This window comes from Eucyclogobius newberryi, unplaced genomic scaffold, assembly GCF_026437365.1.
Source record: "Eucyclogobius newberryi isolate DKJ021-1_F unplaced genomic scaffold, fEucNew1.0.hap1 SCAF_14, whole genome shotgun sequence".
NCBI lineage: Eukaryota > Metazoa > Chordata > Actinopteri > Gobiiformes > Gobiidae > Eucyclogobius > Eucyclogobius newberryi.
In genome coordinates this window covers 36,796,878-36,815,567 of record NW_027315768.1, presented here as the reverse complement: position 1 = coordinate 36,815,567, position 18,690 = coordinate 36,796,878, and the positions used below count along the sequence as shown (strand labels likewise).

At 52.1% G+C, this 18,690-nt stretch overlaps 1 protein-coding gene across 1 annotated transcript in view; it reads left to right on the top strand.

The window, feature by feature from the left end:
• dnah7 (dynein, axonemal, heavy chain 7) overlaps window positions 1-18,690 on the top strand; it is a 199,295-nt gene that overhangs the window by 7,162 nt on the left and 173,443 nt on the right. Inside the window, exons 9-17 of the mRNA XM_072443992.1 lie at window positions 437-712; window positions 1,912-2,039; window positions 2,676-2,754; window positions 3,515-3,739; window positions 4,466-4,612; window positions 4,672-4,851; window positions 9,786-9,926; window positions 10,564-10,931; window positions 12,033-12,210. Coding sequence (XP_072300093.1) covers window positions 437-712; window positions 1,912-2,039; window positions 2,676-2,754; window positions 3,515-3,739; window positions 4,466-4,612; window positions 4,672-4,851; window positions 9,786-9,926; window positions 10,564-10,931; window positions 12,033-12,210 — 1,722 coding nt within the window. The remainder of the gene's footprint in view (window positions 1-436; window positions 713-1,911; window positions 2,040-2,675; window positions 2,755-3,514; window positions 3,740-4,465; window positions 4,613-4,671; window positions 4,852-9,785; window positions 9,927-10,563; window positions 10,932-12,032; window positions 12,211-18,690) is intronic.

The following is an 18,690-nucleotide window of genomic DNA, read 5'->3' as shown; positions in this document are numbered from 1 at the left end:
GGAGGAACCGGGAAGAACCAGGGAGGAACCGGGGAGGAACCGGGGAGGAACCGGGGAGGAACCGGGGAAGAACCGGGGAGGAACCGGGGAGGAACCGGGGAGGAACCGGGGAGGAACGGGGGAGGAACGGGGGAGGAACCGGGGAGGAACCGGGGAGGAACCGGGGAGGAACCGGGGAGGAACCGGGGAGGAACAAGGGAGGAACCGGGGAGGAACCAAGGAGGAGCCGCTGAGGAACCAGGGAGGAACTAGGGAGGAACCGGGGAGGAACCGGGGAGGAACCGGGGAGGAACCAGGGAGGAACCAGGGAGGAACCAGGGAGGAACCAGGGAGGAACCAGGGAGGAACAAGGGAATCATCATCACTTATGAGTCAGATCAATGGTTTGATGTGAGCAGAAGTGAGGGAGCTTTTTAAAGTCCCATGTGTCCCTCAGACGGCGCCCCCTTGTGGCAGCAGCACTCTGAGGCCCGTGGTCCTGCCTGAGGTTCTTGAGGGCCATCGAGACATCGTGGTCCGAGTGCTGCGGGAGGAGGGCCTCAAACCCCGAGAGTACCTGGCAAACTTCCACAAATACTCGTGTCTGGTGAGCGGCCGCGCGCTGCAGGACGTCCAGCGCTTCCTGTCGGAGCCGCACAGCTTCCAGGAGATGATGGAGAAGGTGGAGACCTGCAGGAACCTGGTGGAGGACCTCACCTACACGCCCCATCAGGTGAGTCACATCACCTACACGCCCCATCAGGTGAGTCACATCACCTACACGCCCCATGAGGTGAGTCAAATCACCTACACGCCCCATCAGGTGAGTCACATCACCTACACGCCCCATCAGGTGAGTCACATCACCTACACGCCCCATCAGGTGAGTCAAATCACCTACACGCCCCATCAGGTGAGTCACATCACCTACACGCCCCATCAGGTGAGTCACATCACCTACACGCCCCATCAGGTGAGTCACATCACCTACACGCCCCATCAGGTGAGTCACATCACCTACACGCCCCATCAGGTGAGTCACATCACCTACACGCCCCATCAGGTGAGTCATATCACCTACACGCCCCATCAGGTGAGTCACATCACCTACACGCCCCATCAGGTGAGTCACATCACCTACACGCCCCATCAGGTGAGTCACATCACCTACACGCCCCATCAGGTGAGTCACATCACCTACACGCCCCATGAGGTGAGTCACATCACCTACACGCCCCATCAGGTGAGTCACATCACCTACACGCCCCATCAGGTGAGTCAAATCACCTACACGCCCCAATGAGGTGAGTCAAATCACCTACACGCCCCATCAGGTGAGTCAAATCACCTACACGCCCCATCAGGTGATGGAGATGACCTCTGCTCTCTGTTGTCATGGAGATGACCTCTGCTCTCTGTTGTCATGGAGATGACCTCTGCTCTCTGTTGTCATGGAGGTGACCTCTGCTCTCTGTTGTCATGGAGATGACCTCTGCTCTCTGTTGTCATGGAGATGACCTCTGCTCTCTGTTGTCATGGAGATGACCTCTGCTCTCTGTTGTCATGGAGGTGACCTCTGCTCTCTGTTGTCATGGAGATGACCTCTGCTCTCTGTTGTCATGGAGGTGACCTCTGCTCTCTGTTGTCATGGAGGTGACCTCTGCTCTCTGTTGTCATGGAGATGACCTCTGCTCTCTGTTGTCATGGAGATGACCTCTGCTCTCTGTTGTCATGGAGGTGACCTCTGCTCTCTGTTGTCATGGAGATGACCTCTGCTCTCTGTTGTCATGGAGGTGACCTCTGCTCTCTGTTGTCATGGAGATGACCTCTGCTCTCTGTTGTCATGGAGGTGACCTCTGCTCTCTGTTGTCATGGAGGTGACCTCTGCTCTCTGTTGTCATGGAGATGACCTCTGCTCTCTGTGCTCTGCAGGACGAGCGTCTGGGGCTGTTCCAGGTTCAGACTCACAAACTGATCCAGAGTCTGACCCAGAGAGCTCAGGATCTGCAGGACAAAGTGGTGCAGAAGATGTTCCAGGAGCAGCAGCACATGAACCGCCAGTGAGACTCACGTTAAGAGGGCACGCCTCACATCAGAGAGGGCACGCCTCACATCAGAGAGGGCTCGACTCACATCAGAGAGGGCTCGACTCACATCAGAGAGGGCACGCCTCACACTAACGAGGGCACGACTCAAGTCAGAGAGGGCACGCCTCACGTCAGAGAGGGCACGCCTCACACTAACGAGGGCACGACTCAAGTCAGAGAGGGCACGCCTCAAATCAGAGAGGGCACGCCTCACATCAGAGAGGGCACGCCTCACATCAGAGAGGGCACGCCTCACATCAGAGAGGGCACGCCTCACAATAACGAGGGCATGACTCACGTCAGAGAGGGCAACAACTCACATCAGAGAGGGCACGCCTCACCCTAAGAGGGCACGACTCAAATCAGAGAGGGCAACGACTCATGTTAACGAGGGCACGACTCATGTCAGAGCGCGCACGCCTCACACTAAGAGGGCACGACTCATGTCAGAGCGGGCACGCCTCACACTAAGAGGGCACGACTCATGTCAGAGCGGGCACGCCTCTTACTAAGAGGGCACGACTCACATTAAAGAGGACACGACTCACGTTAAAGAGTACAAGCTTCTACATGACTCACGTTAAAGAGGGTCTCCTTGTGTTTCCTCAGATTGTGTGAGGAGTTTGAGGACATCACAGAGAAGGTCCTGAAGGTTCCCTCTGACACTCAGAAGCTCATGGAACTCAAGGTGTTTGTGTCGGGTTCAGACTTTAGCCTGAACTTTGGTTTATTGTGTCAGAACTTTCTTCTACATTTAAATCACACTTTTAAATGTGTTATGCTGAGTGAGAATCCTAACCTCTGCCCTCTTCCCTCTGCCCTCGGTCCTGTACCCTCTGCCCTGTACCCTCTGCCCTCTACCCTGTACCCTCTGCTCTCTGCCCTGTGCCCTGTACCCTCTGCCCTCTGCCCTGTGCTCTGTACCCTCTGTTCTCTGCCCTGTGCCCTGTACCCTCTGCCCTGTACCCTCTGCCCTCTGCCCTGTACCCTCTGCCCTCTGCCCTGTGCCCTGTACCCTCTGCCCTGTACCCTCTAATCTCTGCCCTGTAACCCCTGTCCTCTGCCCTGTGCCCTCTGCCCTCTACCCTGTACCCTCTGCCCTCTGCCCTGTACCCTCTACCCTGTACCCTCTGCCCTCTGCCCTGTGCCCTCTGCCCTCTGCCCTGTACCCTCTGCCCTGTAACCTCTGCCCTCTGTTCTCTACCCTGTACCCTCTGCCCTCTGCCCTGTAACCTCTGCCCTCTGCCCTCTGCCCTGTACCCTCTGCCCTGTAACCTCTGCCCTCTGTTCTCTACCCTGTACCCTCTGCCCTCTGCCCTGTAACCTCTGCCCTCTGTTCTCTGCCCTGTGCCCTCTGCCCTCTGCCCTGTGCCCTCTGCCCTCTGCCCTGTACCCTCTGCCCTGTGCCCTGTGCCCTGTGCCCTCTGCCCTCTGCCCTCTGCCCTCAGGCCTTCGCACAGACGGTGCAGTCGTGTGAGTTGCCGCGGTTGCGTCAGAAGCTGTTGGACTCAAACTCGCAGCTGTGTTTCCTGCTGGACTTTGTGACTCTCTCTCCTCTGGACATGAGGCTGACCGCTGAGGCCGTGGAGTGGCTGGACCGCATGCCCACCGTGTTCAGGCAGCACGGGCACATGGTGGCAGAGAAGACCGAGCAGTACCAGAGCACGCTCAGGGTGGGTGCTGCAGCCACAGCCGCCCCGGGACAGACCTGTGCACACACACACACACACACACACACAGACGGGCACGCACACACACACACACACACACACACACACACACAGACACACACACACACACACACACACACACACAGACGGGCACACACACACACACACAGACGGGCACACACACACACACATACAGACGGGCACACACAGACAGGCACACACACACACACACACACAAACACAAACACACACACACACACACACACACAGACGGGCACACACACACACACACACACACACACACAGACACACACACACACATACACACACAGACACACACACACACATACACACACACACACAGATGGGCACACACACACACACACACACACACACAGACGGGCACACACACACACACACACAGACACACACACACACACACACACAGACGGGCACACACACACACACACACACACAGACGGGCACACACACACACACACACACACACACAGACGGGCACACACACACACACACACACAGACGGGCACACACACACACACACACACACAGACGGGCACACACACACACACACACACACACACACACACACACACACACACACACACAGACGGGCACACACACACACACACACACACACACAGACGGGCACACACAGAGAGATGTTCTGTTGTAACAAAGTCTAAACTGAAGGTTGTGTTGCTGCTGTAGAAATGCTGTGAGCGTTTCGTGAAGGACCTGGTGACCTTCGACCTTCAGGTGGAAGAGTTTTCCTCGTGCGGAGACTTGGACGACCTCAGTAAATACCTGAAGAAGGCTGAAGGTCTTCAGCACAAGCTGGAGGTCGCCCAGGAGAAGGTACGGCGGCTTCGCCTTCACGTGCGACTCAGACTCGTCTTTGTCCGTTTCCTTTGCAGATCGATGAGTTGAACCGCGAGGAGGAGGCGTTCGGCTGGAGCGTTTCACGATATCCACAGAGGAAGAAGATCCAGGACAAACTGGCGCCGTTCCTCCATCTGTACCAAACGACCTCCGACTTCCTGAAGCGTCAGGACAAGTGGCTGCACGGGCCGATGTCCGAGGTCGACCCCGACGAGGCAAGAACGTGTGAACGGTCCTGGTTCTTCTCCGTCACCTTCACAGGGCGTGTCATGTTTGTGTGAAAGGTCCTGGTTCTTCTCCGTCACCTTCACAGGGCGTGTCGTGTTTGTGTGAAAGGTCCTGGTTCTTCTCCGTCACCTTCACAGGGCGTGTCATCTTTGTGTGAAAGGTCCTGGTTCTTCTCCGTCACCTTCACAGGGCGTGTCGTGTTTGTGTGAAAGGTCCTGGTTCTTCTCCGTCACCTTCACAGGGCGTGTTGTGTTTTTGTGAAAGGTCCTGGTTCTTCTCCGTCACCTTCACAGGGCGTGTCGTGTTTGTGTGAAAGGTCCTGGTTCTTCTCCGTCACCTTCACAGGGCGTGTTGTGTTTGTGTGAAAGGTCCTGGTTCTTCTCCGTCACCTTCACAGGGCGTGTCATGTTTGTGTGAACGGTCCTGGTTCTTCTCCGTCACCTTCACAGGGCGTGTCATGTTTGTGTGAAAGGTCCTGGTTCTTCTCTGTCACCTTCACAGGGCGTGTCATGTTTGTGTGAAAGGTCCTGGTTCTTCTCCGTCACCTTCACAGGGCGTGTCGTGTTTGTGTGAACGGTCCTGGTTCTTCTCCGTCACTTTCACAGGGCGTGTCATGTTTGTGTGAAAGGTCCTGGTTCTTCTCCGTCACCTTCACAGGGCGTGTCGTGTTTGTGTGAAAGGTCCTGGTTCTTCTCCGTCACCTTCACAGGGCGTGTTGTGTTTGTGTGAAAGGTCCTGGTTCTTCTCCGTCACCTTCACAGGGCGTGTCATGTTTGTGTGAAAGGTCCTGGTTCTTCTCCGTCACCTTCACAGGGCGTGTCGTGTTTCTGTGAAAGGTCCTGGTTCTTCTCCGTCACTTTCACAGGGCGTGTCGTGTTTGTGTGAAAGGTCCTGGTTCTTCTCCGTCACCTTCACAGGGCGTGTCGTGTTTGTGTGAAAGGTCCTGGTTCTTCTCCGTCACCTTCACAGGGCGTGTCGTGTTTGTGTGAAAGGTCCTGGTTCTTCTCCGTCACCTTCACAGGGCGTGTCGTCTTTGTGTGAAAGGTCCTGGTTCTTCTCCGTCACCTTCACAGGGCGTGTCGTGTTTGTGTGAAAGGTCCTGGTTCTTCTCCGTCACCTTCACAGGGCGTGTCGTGTTTGTGCGAAAGGTCCTGGTTCTTCTCCGTCACCTTCACAGGGCGTGTCATGTTTTTGTGAAAGGTCCTGGTTCTTCTCCGTCACCTTCACAGGGCGTGTCATGTTTTTGTGAAAGGTCCTGGTTCTTCTCCGTCACCTTCACAGGGCGTGTCATGTTTGTGTGAAAGGTCCTGGTTCTTCTCCGTCACCTTCACAGGGCGTGTCATGTTTGTGTGAAAGGTCCTGGTTCTTCTCCGTCACTCTCAAAGGGCGTGTCGTGTTTGTGTGAACGGTCCTGGTTCTTCTCCGTCACCTTCACAGGGCGTGTCGTGTTTGTGTGAAAGGTCCTGGTTCTTCTCCGTCACTCTCACAGGGCGTGTCGTGTTTGTGTGAACGGTCCTGGTTCTTCTCCGTCACCTTCACAGGGCGTGTCGTGTTTGTGTGAAAGGTCCTGGTTCTTCTCCGTCACCTTCACAGGGCGTGTCATGTTTGTGTGAAAGGTCCTGGTTCTTCTCCGTCACCTTCACAGGGCGTGTCGTGTTTGTGTGAAAGGTCCTGGTTCTTCTCCGTCACCTTCACAGGGTGTGTCGTGTTTGTGTGAAAGGTCCTGGTTCTTCTCCGTCACCTTCACAGGGCGTGTCATGTTTGTGTGAAAGGTCCTGGTTCTTCTCCGTCACCTTCACAGGGCGTGTCGTGTTTGTGTGAAAGGTCCTGGTTCTTCTCCGTCACCTTCACAGGGCGTGTCGTGTTTGTGTGAACGGTCCTGGTTCTTCTCCGTCACTCTCACAGGGCGTGTCGTGTTTGTGTGAACGGTCCTGGTTCTTCTCCGTCACCTTCACAGGGCGTGTCATGTTTGTGTGAACGGTCCTGGTTCTTCTCCGTCACCTTCACAGGGCGTGTCATGTTTGTGTGAAAGGTCCTGGTTCTTCTCCGTCACCTTCACAGGGCGTGTCGTGTTTGTGTGAAAGGTCCTGGTTCTTCTCCGTCACCTTCACAGGGCGTGTCGTGTTTGTGTGAAAGGTCCTGGTTCTTCTCCGTCACCTTCACAGGGCGTGTCCTCGTTCTTCTCCGTCACCTTCACAGGGCGTGTCGTGTTTGTGTGAAAGGTCCTGGTTCTTCTCCGTCACCTTCACAGGGCGTGTCGTGTTTGTGTGAAAGGTCCTGGTTCTTCTCCGTCACCTTCACAGGGCGTGTCATGTTTGTGTGAAAGGTCCTGGTTCTTCTCCGTCACCTTCACAGGGCGTGTCATGTTTGTGTGAAAGGTCCTGGTTCTTCTCCGTCACCTTCACAGGGCGTGTCGTGTTTGTGTGAAAGGTCCTGGTTCTTCTCCGTCACCTTCACAGGGCGTGTCGTGTTTGTGTGAAAGGTCCTGGTTCTTCTCCGTCACCTTCACAGGGCGTGTCCTGGTTCTTCTCCGTCACCTTCACAGGGCGTGTCGTGTTTGTGTGAAAGGTCCTGGTTCTTCTCCGTCACCTTCACAGGGCGTGTCGTGTTTGTGTGAAAGGTCCTGGTTCTTCTCCGTCACCTTCACAGGGCGTGTCATGTTTGTGTGAAAGGTCCTGGTTCTTCTCCGTCACCTTCACAGGGCGTGTCATGTTTTTGTGAAAGGTCCTGGTTCTTCTCCGTCACCTTCACAGGGCGTGTCATGTTTGTGTGAACGGTCCTGGTTCTTCTCCGTCACCTTTACAGGGCGTGTCGTGTTTGTGCGAAAGGTCCTGGTTCTTCTCCGTCACCTTCACAGGGCGTGTCATGTTTGTGTGAAAGGTCCTGGTTCTTCTCCGTCACCTTCACAGGGCGTGTCGTGTTTGTGTGAAAGGTCCTGGTTCTTCTCCGTCACCTTCACAGGGCGTGTCCTGGTTCTTCTCCGTCACCTTCACAGGGCGTGTCGTGTTTGTGTGAAAGGTCCTGGTTCTTCTCCGTCACCTTCACAGGGCGTGTCGTGTTTGTGTGAAAGGTCCTGGTTCTTCTCCGTCACCTTCACAGGGCGTGTCGTGTTTGTGTGAAAGGTCCTGGTTCTTCTCCGTCACCTTCACAGGGCGTGTCGTGTTTGTGTGAAAGGTCCTGGTTCTTCTCCGTCACCTTCACAGGGCGTGTCATGTTTGTGTGAACGGTCCTGGTTCTTCTCCGTCACCTTTACAGGGCGTGTCGTGTTTGTGCGAAAGGTCCTGGTTCTTCTCCGTCACCTTCACAGGGCGTGTCGTGTTTGTGTGAAAGGTCTTGGTTCTTCTCCGTCACCTTCACAGGGCGTGTCATGTTTGTGTGAACGGTCCTGGTTCTTCTCCGTCACCTTCACAGGGCGTGTCATGTTTGTGTGAACGGTCCTGGTTCTTCTCCGTCACCTTCACAGGGCGTGTCATGTTTGTGTGAACGGTCCTGGTTCTTCTCCGTCACCTTTAAAGGGCGTGTCGTGTTTGTGCGAAAGGTCCTGGTTCTTCTCCGTCACCTTCACAGGGCGTGTCGTGTTTGTGTGAAAGGTCTTGGTTCTTCTCCGTCACCTTCACAGGGCGTGTCATGTTTGTGTGAACGGTCCTGGTTCTTCTCCGTCACCTTCACAGGGCGTGTCGTGTTTGTGTGAACGGTCCTGGTTCTTCTCCGTCACCTTCACAGGGCGTGTCGTGTTTGTGTGAACGGTCCTGGTTCTTCTCCGTCACCTTCACAGGGCGTGTCATGTTTGTGTGAACGGTCCTGGTTCTTCTCCGTCACCTTCACAGGGCGTGTCGTGTTTGTGTGAACGGTCCTGGTTCTTCTCCGTCACCTTCACAGGGCGTGTCATGTTTGTGTGAACGGTCCTGGTTCTTCTCCGTCACCTTCACAGGGCGTGTCGTGTTTGTGTGAAAGGTCCTGGTTCTTCTCCGTCACCTTCACAGGGCGTGTCGTGTTTGTGTGAACGGTCCTGGTTCTTCTCCGTCACCTTCACAGGGCGTGTCGTGTTTGTGTGAACGGTCTTGGTTCTTCTCCGTCACCTTCACAGGGCGTGTCGTGTTTGTGTGAAAGGTCCTGGTTCTTCTCTGTCACTCTCACAGGGCGTGTCGTGTTTGTGTGAAAGGTCCTGGTTCTTCTCCGTCACCTTCACAGGGCGTGTCGTGTTTGTGTGAACGGTCCTGGTTCTTCTCCGTCACCTTCACAGGGCGTGTCATGTTTGTGTGAAAGGTCCTGGTTCTTCTCCGTCACTTTCACAGGGCGTGTCGTGTTTGTGTGAACGGTCCTGGTTCTTCTCCGTCACCTTCACAGGGCGTGTCATGTTTGTGTGAACGGTCCTGGTTCTTCTCCGTCACTTTCACAGGGCGTGTCATGTTTGTGTGAAAGGTCCTGGTTCTTCTCCGTCACCTTCACAGGGCGTGTCATGTTTGTGTGAACGGTCCTGGTTCTTCTCCGTCACCTTCACAGGGCGTGTCGTGTTTGTGTGAAAGGTCCTGGTTCTTCTCCGTCACCTTCACAGGGTGTGTCGTGTTTGTGTGAAAGGTCCTGGTTCTTCTCCGTCACTTTCACAGGGCGTGTCGTGTTTGTGTGAACGGTCCTGGTTCTTCTCCGTCACCTTCACAGGGCGTGTCGTGTTTGTGTGAAAGGTCCTGGTTCTTCTCCGTCACCTTCACAGGGCGTGTCGTGTTTGTGTGAAAGGTCCTGGTTCTTCTCCGTCACCTTCACAGGGCGTGTCATGTTTGTGTGAAAGGTCCTGGTTCTTCTCCGTCACCTTCACAGGGCGTGTCGTGTTTGTGTGAACGGTCCTGGTTCTTCTCCGTCACTTTCACAGGGCGTGTCCTGGTTCTTCTCCGTCACCTTCACAGGGCGTGTCATGTTTGTGCAGGTGGAAGGAGACGTGGGGAACTTCTGGAGAACTCTGCACAAGCTGGAGAACGCCCTGGAGCACCAGCCCAAAGCGCTGCTCATGGCCTCCACGGTGAAGGCCACGGTGGAGGAGTTCAGAGATCACCTCCCCATGGTCCAGGTCAGACTTTAACACCCAGAGGAGGTGAGGAGGAGGTGAGGAGGAGGAGGAGGAGGTGAGGAGGAGAGGAGGAGGTGAGGAGGAGGTGAGAAGGAGGTGAGGAGGAGTTCGAAGAGCACATCCCCATGGTCCAGGTCAGACTTTAACACCCAGAGGAGGTGAGGAGGTGAGGAAGAGGAGGTGAGGAGGAGGTGAGGATGAGACGAGGAGGAGGTGAGGAGGAGGAGGTGAGGAGGTGAGGAGGAGGAGGTGAGGAGGAGGTGAGGATGAGATGAGGAGGAGGTGAGGAGGAGGAGGAGGAGGTGAGGAGGTGAGGAAGAGGAGGTGAGGAGGTGAGGATGAGACGAGGAGGAGGTGAGGAGGAGGAGGTGAGGAGGAGGTGAGGATGAGATGAGGAGGAGGTGAGGAGGAGGTGAGGATGAGACGAGGAGGAGGTGAGGAGGAGGAGGTGAGGAGGTGAGGAAGAGGAGGTGAGGAGGAGGTGAGGATGAGATAAGGAGGAGGTGAGGAGGAGGAGGTGAGGAGGTGAGGAGGAGGTTGGCCTGTGTTCCACATCTTCTACATGATCTTTCTCCTCTGAGTCGACCTCCTCCTCTGTCTCGACCTCCTCCTCTGAGTCATTCTCTCTTCTTCTCAGCTTCTGTGTAACCCGGGTCTGCGTCCCCGTCACTGGTCACTCATGTCTGAAGTGACCGGTGTGGCTCTGGACCCGTCCTCGCTCCAGGCCGGGGTGTCGCACTACCTCACCCTCCATCTGGAGCCGTTCCTGGGCATCCTGGAGGGCATGAGCGAGACGGCGGGCAAAGAGCACAGTCTGGAGAAGGCCCTGGACAAGATGGCGTCCGAGTGGGACAACATGGAGTTCAACCTGCTGACCTACAGGGAGACGGGCACCAGCGTCCTGTCGTCTGTGGAGGACGTCCAGATGCTGCTGGACGACCACATCGTGAAGACTCAGACCATGAGAGGCTCGCCCTTCATCAAGCCCTTTGAGCGGGAGATCAGGTTTGCACTGGCCTTAAGGGTCCTTGGTCAGTCATTGGTCAGTCATTGGTCAGTAAAAGCTTGTGGTTTAAAGTTCGGAGTTCGGAGATTTGGAGAACCCCACAACCCGGTGTGCTCCTCCTCTATAACCCGGTGTGGTGCTCCTCTATAACGCGGTGTGCTGCTCCTCTATAACCCGGTGTGGTGCTCCTCCTCTATAACCCGGTGTGGTGCTCCTCTATAACCCGGTGTGGTGCTCCTCCTCTATAACCCGGTGTGGTGCTCCTCCTCTATAACCCGGTGTGGTGCTCCTCCTCTATAACCCGGTGTGGTGCTCCTCCTCTATAACCCGGTGTGGTGCTCCTCCTCTATAACCCGGTGTGGTGCTCCTCCTCTTTAACCCGGTGTGGTGCTCCTCCTCTATAACCCGGTGTGGTGCTCCTCCTCTATAACCCGGTGTGGTGCTCCTCTATAACCCGGTGTGGTGCTCCTCCTCTATAACCCGGTGTGGTGCTCCTCCTCTATAACCCGGTGTGGTGCTCCTCCTCTATAACCCGGTGTGGTGCTCCTCCTCTATAACCCGGTGTGGTGCTCCTCCTCTATAACCCGGTGTGGTGCTCCTCCTCTATAACCCGGTGTGGTGCTCCTCCTCTATAACCCGGTGTGGTGCTCCTCCTCTATAACCCGGTGTGGTGCTCCTCCTCTATAACCCGGTGTGGTGCTCCTCCTCTATAACCCGGTGTGGTGCTCCTCCTCTTTAACCCGGTGTGGTGCTCCTCCTCTATAACCCGGTGTGGTGCTCCTCTATAACCCGGTGTGGTGCTCCTCCTCTATAACCCGGTGTGGTGCTCCTCCTCTTTAACCCGGTGTGGTGCTCCTCTATAACCCGGTGTGGTGCTCCTCCTCTATAACCCGGTGTGGTGCTCCTCTATAACCCGGTGTGGTGCTCCTCCTCTATAACCCGGTGTGGTGCTCCTCCTCTATAACCCGGTGTGGTGCTCCTCCTCTATAACCCGGTGTGGTGCTCCTCCTCTATAACCCGGTGTGGTGCTCCTCCTCTATAACCCGGTGTGGTGCTCCTCCTCTATAACCCGGTGTGGTGCTCCTCTGCTCCTGGTGCAGGGAGTGGGAGGAGAAGCTGCTGCTGCTTCAGGAGATCCTGGACGAGTGGCTGAAGGTCCAATCCACGTGGCTTTACCTGGAGCCCATCTTCAGCTCCCCGGACATCCTCACGCAGATGCCAGAGGAAGGACGAAGGTTCAGCGCCGTGGACAAGACCTGGAGGGAAACCATCCAGCAGGTGGCGAGCAGCACAATGCAGAAGAAGAGCAGGAGAAGAGCAGAAGAAGAGCAGGAGAAGAGCAGGAGAAGAGCAGAAGAAGAGCAGGAGAAGAGCAGGAGAAGAGCAGGAGAAGAGCAGAAGAAGAGCAGGAGAAGAGCAGGAGAAGAGCAGGAGAAAAGCAGAAGAAGAGCAGAAGAAGAGCAGGAGAAGAGCAGAAGAAGAGCAGGAGAAGAGCAGGAGAAGAGCAGGAGAAGAGCAGGAGAAGAGCAGGAGAAGAGCAGAAGAAGAGCAGAAGAAGAGCAGGAGAAGAGCAGGAGAAGAGCAGGAGAAGAGCAGAAGAAGAGCAGGAGAAGAGCAGAAGAAGAGCAGAAGAAGAGCAGGAGAAGAGCAGGAGAAGAGCAGGAGAAGAGCAGGAGAAGAGCAGAAGAAGAGCAGAAGAAGAGCAGGAGAAGAGCAGAAGAAGAGCAGAAGAAGAGCAGGAGAAGAGCAGAAGAAGAGCAGGAGAAGAGCAGAAGAAGAGCAGAAGAAGAGCAGGAGAAGAGCAGAAGAAGAGCAGGAGAAGAGCAGAAGAAGAGCAGGAGAAGAGCAGGAGAAGAGCAGGAGAAGAGCAGGAGAAGAGCAGGAGAAGAGGAGGAGAAGAGCAGAAGAAGAGCAGGAGAAGAGCAGAAGAAGAGCAGGAGAAGAGCAGGAGAAGAGCAGGAGAAGAGCAGGAGAAGAGCAGGAGAAGAGGAGGAGAAGAGCAGAAGAAGAGCAGGAGAAGAGCAGGAGAAGAGCAGAAGAAGAGCAGGAGAAGAGCAGGAGAAGAGCAGAAGAAGAGCAGGAGAAGAGGAGGAGAAGAGCAGAAGAAGAGCAGAAGAAGAGCAGGAGAAGAGCAGGAGAAGAGCAGGAGAAGAGCAGAAGAAGAGCAGGAGAAGAGCAGGAGAAGAGCAGAAGAAGAGCAGGAGAAGAGCAGAAGAAGAGCAGGAGAAGAGCAGAAGAAGAGCAGGAGAAGAGCAGGAGAAGAGCAGGAGAAGAGCAGGAGAAGAGCAGGAGAAGAGGAGGAGAAGAGCAGAAGAAGAGCAGGAGAAGAGCAGAAGAAGAGCAGAAGAAGAGCAGGAGAAGAGCAGGAGAAGAGCAGGAGAAGAGCAGGAGAAGAGCAGGAGAAGAGCAGGAGAAGAGGAGGAGAAGAGCAGAAGAAGAGCAGGAGAAGAGCAGGAGAAGAGCAGAAGAAGAGCAGGAGAAGAGGAGGAGAAGAGCAGAAGAAGAGCAGGAGAAGAGCAGCACATTTATAACACGGAGAATGAGATAAAATATAGAGTAGAACAGGTCATGTTGCATATGTCATCATAAAAGACATTATTATTTGTATTAACATTATTATTATTATTAAAATGATTAACGTTATTATTATTAGGCCCGAGCGCCACAAGCTGGCGAGAGGCCTATTAATCTCGTAAGGCCGTGCGAAGCACGGCTGCGAAAGTGCGCACGTAGTGCGCACGAAATCGAGCGCGAAGCGCTCGCCCACTTCCAAACACTCACTAACGCACTCCTTCACTCATGCACGCCCCGTGCAGACTAATTAGTAGTAGGAAAATGGAACATTACCGTTGTAAACGGGCGAAGCCCGTGCAAAAGTGCGCACTAAACGAGCACTTTACAGTGGGCGGAGCCCACTCAAAATTAACGAAAGTACCCGTCAGTGACCAGGGACCCACACCATGAGGTAGGAAAGCGCGAGCGCTTTCCGAAAATGTATAGTTTATGATATTTGAAAAATGGGAAACATTGTTTTCGCATCGGAATATTCTTCTTCTTCTTCTTCTTCTTCTTCTTCTTCTTCTTCTTCTTCTTCTTCTTCTTCTTCTTCTTCTTCTTCTTCTTCTTCTTCTTCTTCTTCTTCTTCTTCTTCTTCTTCTCGGGACCAACCCCCCTATTTTTCACCCAGTGAACATTGACGAAAAGTCACAAAAATTTGCACACCTCTAAAAATTGTGCCTTTCTACATTCTGGCTATTTCCTTTTTCTAAAATTAAAAAAATTGGCGCGTCAGCGCCCCCAAATGTACCAAAAATGCATTGAGAGATGGGAAATGACCCAAAAAAAATCTGATCGTAGAATCATGAAATTTGGCGCAGAGGTAGATGGTGACAAGAGAAGTAAAAAATATTACTACGGCAACGCCGTCCGCCCAACCAAATGTCGGCCATATTGCTTCAAAAATGGCTAAACATGACTTCGGAGTTTTTCCAAACGTCGTACTTTTACAAACTCCTCCCAGGGCGTTGGCCCTAAAAAGCTGAAATTTGGTGAAAATGCTACTGAGGAGTGGGACATCAAAAGTTATCCAAATTACATTGATACTGTCACGGTCTCTGTGCGGCGAAGCCGCAAACTGTAGCTAGAATTTCAGAAATCTCCCATATTTAAAATTTCTGCCGTTTGCGCAGATAAAGTCCGAATTGCGTCAAATTAGAATCAGTTGTTAAACTCTTTGCCCTAAACCTACTTGAAGTGAAATAAATTCATTTGGCGCCACAGCGCCCCCTACAGATTTTATATGGAGGTTGAATATTTAGTTTTGCGAAATTATCTGAAATTTGACACAACTCAATTTTGGCCCCATCAAAAAAGTCAATGACTCATGTCATAATTGTTATGTCGTTGCCGTAGCGATGACCAAAACCTCCCATGTTATTCCAATGGGGAAATCGCCAGAACATGTTTACACTTTAGACTTTCACAAACTCCTCCCCCTCAGGGCGTCAGCCCTATTAACCTGAAATGTGGTGAGACTCATCTTCAGGACCATCAAAAGTTATTCACATTTTTATTCAAAGAGTCACGGTGTCTGTGCGGCAGAGCCGCACATTTTGCCAAGAATTCAAAATAAAATGTCTTTTTGATGTAAAACAAAGGGGAGAAGATGTGACAGCGTCACAGATTCAGCAGTAGATGTAATAAAAGGACAATTGGGGCGCGTTAGCCCCGCCCCCTCCTCTTGCGGCGTGGCGGCGGCGTAGCGAGGGCCGATCATTGCCGCTTGCGGCTATATTTATTATTATTATTGACATTATTATTATTGACGTTATTATTATTATACTTTTAAACATGTTCATATTGTGACCTCAGTAATCGTAACGTTAATGTCTTTGGGCGTTTAATAGTTCAAATCCACATAATTAAAACACATATTTCACATATTTCTATAGTTGTATCAAACATAATTCTCACTGACGCCGTTTGCTCCAAATCAAACTCTGAAGATTTAAAATATGCAAATTTGACTCAAAAGGAACAAACAAACAATCTTTATTCATGATGTAATGAGTTTGTTCTCCACTGGAGGGAGCTGTGGAGCCACCTCCCTCCTCCTGCTCTCCGCTCAGGTCCTCAGACAAGTGTAGGACAGGTACATGTAGGACAAGTACATGTAGGACAAGTACATGTAGGACAGGTACATGTAGGACAGGTACATGTAGGACAAGTACATGTAGGACAAGTACATGTAGGACAAGTACATGTAGGACAGGTACATGTAGGACAGGTACATGTAGGACAGGTACATGTAGGACAAGTACATGTAGGACAGGTACATGTAGGACAGGTACATGTAGGACAAGTACATGTAGGACAGGTACATGTAGGACAAGTACATGTAGGACAGGTACATGTAGGACAAGTACATGTAGGACACGTACATGTAGGACAAGTACATGTAGGACAGGTACATGTAAGACAAGTACATGTAGGACAGGTACATGTAGGACAAGTACATGTAGGACATGTAGGACAAGTACATGTAGGACATGTACATGTAGGACAAGTACATGTAGGACAAGTACATGTAGGACAGGTACATGTAGGACAAGTACATGTAGGACAGGTACATGTAGGACAAGTACATGTAGGACAAGTACATGTAGGACATGTAGGACATGTACATGTAGGACAAGTACATGTAGGACAGGTACATGTAGGACAAGTACATGTAGGACAGGTACATGTAGGACAAGTACATGTAGGACATGTAGGACAAGTACATGTAGGACAGGTACATGTAGGACAAGTACATATAGGACAGGTACATGTAGGACAAGTACATGTAGGACAGGTACATGTAGGACAAGTACATGTAGGACATGTAGGACAAGTACATGTAGGACAGGTACATGTAGGACAAGTACATGTAGGACAAGTACATGTAGGACAAGTACATGTAGGACAGGTACATGTAGGACAAGTACATGTAGGACAAGTACATGTAGGACAGGTACATGCAGGACAGGTACATGCAGGACAAGTACATGTAGGACAAGTACATGTAGGACAGGTACATGTAGGACAGGTACATGCAGGACAGGTACATGCAGGACAAGTACATGTAGGACAAGTACATGTAAGACAGGTACATGTAGGACAAGTACATGTAGGACAAGTACATGTAGGACAAGTACATGTAGGACAGGTACATGTAGGACAGGTACATGTAGGACAAGTACATGTAGGACAGGTATATGTAGGACAAGTACATGTAGGACAGGTACATGTAGGACAAGTACATGTAGGACAAGTACATGTAGGACAGGTACATGTAGGACAAGTACATGTAGGACAAGTACATGTAGGACAGGTACATGTAGGACAAGTACATGTAGGACAAGTACATGTAGGACAAGTACATGTAGGACAGGTACATGTAGGACAAGTACATGTAGGACAGGTACATGTAGGACAGGTACATGTAGGACAGGTACATGTAGGACAAGTACATGTAGGACAGGTACATGTAGGACAAGTACATGTAGGACAGGTACATGTAGGACAGGTACATGTAGGACAAGTACATGTAGGACAAGTACATGTAGGACAGGTACATGTAGGACAGGTACATGTAGGACAAGTACATGTAGGACAAGTACATGTAGGACAAGTACATGTAGGACAAGTACATGTAGGACAGGTACATGTAGGACAAGTACATAGGACAGGTACATGTAGGACAGGTACATGTAGGACAGGTACATGTAGGACAAGTACATGTAGGACAGGTACATGTAGGACAAGTACATGTAGGACAGGTACATGTAGGACAGGTACATGTAGGACAAGTACATGTAGGACAGGTACATGTAGGACAAGTACATGTAGGACAGGTACATGTAGGACAAGTACATGTAGGACAGGTACATGTAGGACAAGTACATGTAGGACAGGTACATGTAAGACAAGTACATGTAGGACAGGTACATGTAGGACAGGTACATGTAGGACAGGTACATGTAGGACAAGTACATGTAGGACAAGTACATGTAGGACAAGTACATGTAGGACAGGTACATGTAGGACAAGTACATGTAGGACAGGTACATGTAGGACAGGTACATGTAGGACAGGTACATGTAGGACAGGTACATGTAGGACAGGTACATGTAGGACAAGTACATGTAGGACAGGTACATGTAGGACAGGTACATGTAGGACAAGTACATGTAGGACAAGTACATGTAGGACAGGTACATGTAGGACAAGTACATGTAGGACAGGTACATGTAGGACAGGTACATGTAGGACAGGTACATGTAGGACAAGTACATGTAGGACAAGTACATGTAGGACAGGTACATGTAGGACAGGTACATGTAGGACAAGTACATGTAGGACAGGTACATGTAGGACAAGTACATGTAGGACAGGTACATGTAGGACAAGTACATGTAGGACAGGTACATGTAAGACAGGTACATGTAGGACAGGTACATGTAGGACAGGTACATGTAGGACAGGTACATGTAGGACAAGTACATGTAGGACAAGTACATGTAGGACAGGTACATGTAGGACAGGTACATGTAGGACAAGTACATGTGTTTGTCTGGACTAAACTGACTAAAACACACAAAGAACTTAAATATTCTCTGAAGCTTCAGTCACAAGTTTACACCTTTATTTGGTTAAAAATGAGTTTTAAAAGGAGAAGGGGGAGGAGGAGGAGCAGGAGGAGGAGCAGGAGGAGGAGCAGGAGGAGCAGGAGGAGGAAGAGGAGCAGGAGCAGGAGGAGGAGGAGCAGGAGGGTGAGCAGGAGGATGGGCAGGAGGAGCAGGAGGAGGAAGAGGAGCAGGAGAAGGAGCAAGAGAAAGACCAGTAGGAGGAGGAGCAGGGGGCAGGAGCAGGAGGAGGAGGAGCAGGAGGAGCAGGAGGAGCAGGAGCAGGAGGAGTAGGAGCAGGAGGAGGAGGTCACTGTGTCCAGTTGAATGCACAGCTCCGTGTTCTCCGTGTTCTCCTCGTTCTCCGTGTTCTCCGTGTTCTCCTCGTTCTCCATGTTCTCCGTGTTCTCCTCGTTCTCCGTGTTCTTCGTGTTCTCCTCGTTCTCCGTGTTCTCCGTGTTCTCCTCGTTCTCCATGTTCTCCGTGTTCTCCTCGTTCTCCTCGTTCTCCGTGTTCCCCTCGTTCTCGTCGGTCTCCTCGTTCTCCTCGTTCTCATGTTCTCCGTGTTCTCCATATTCTCCTCGTTCTCTTC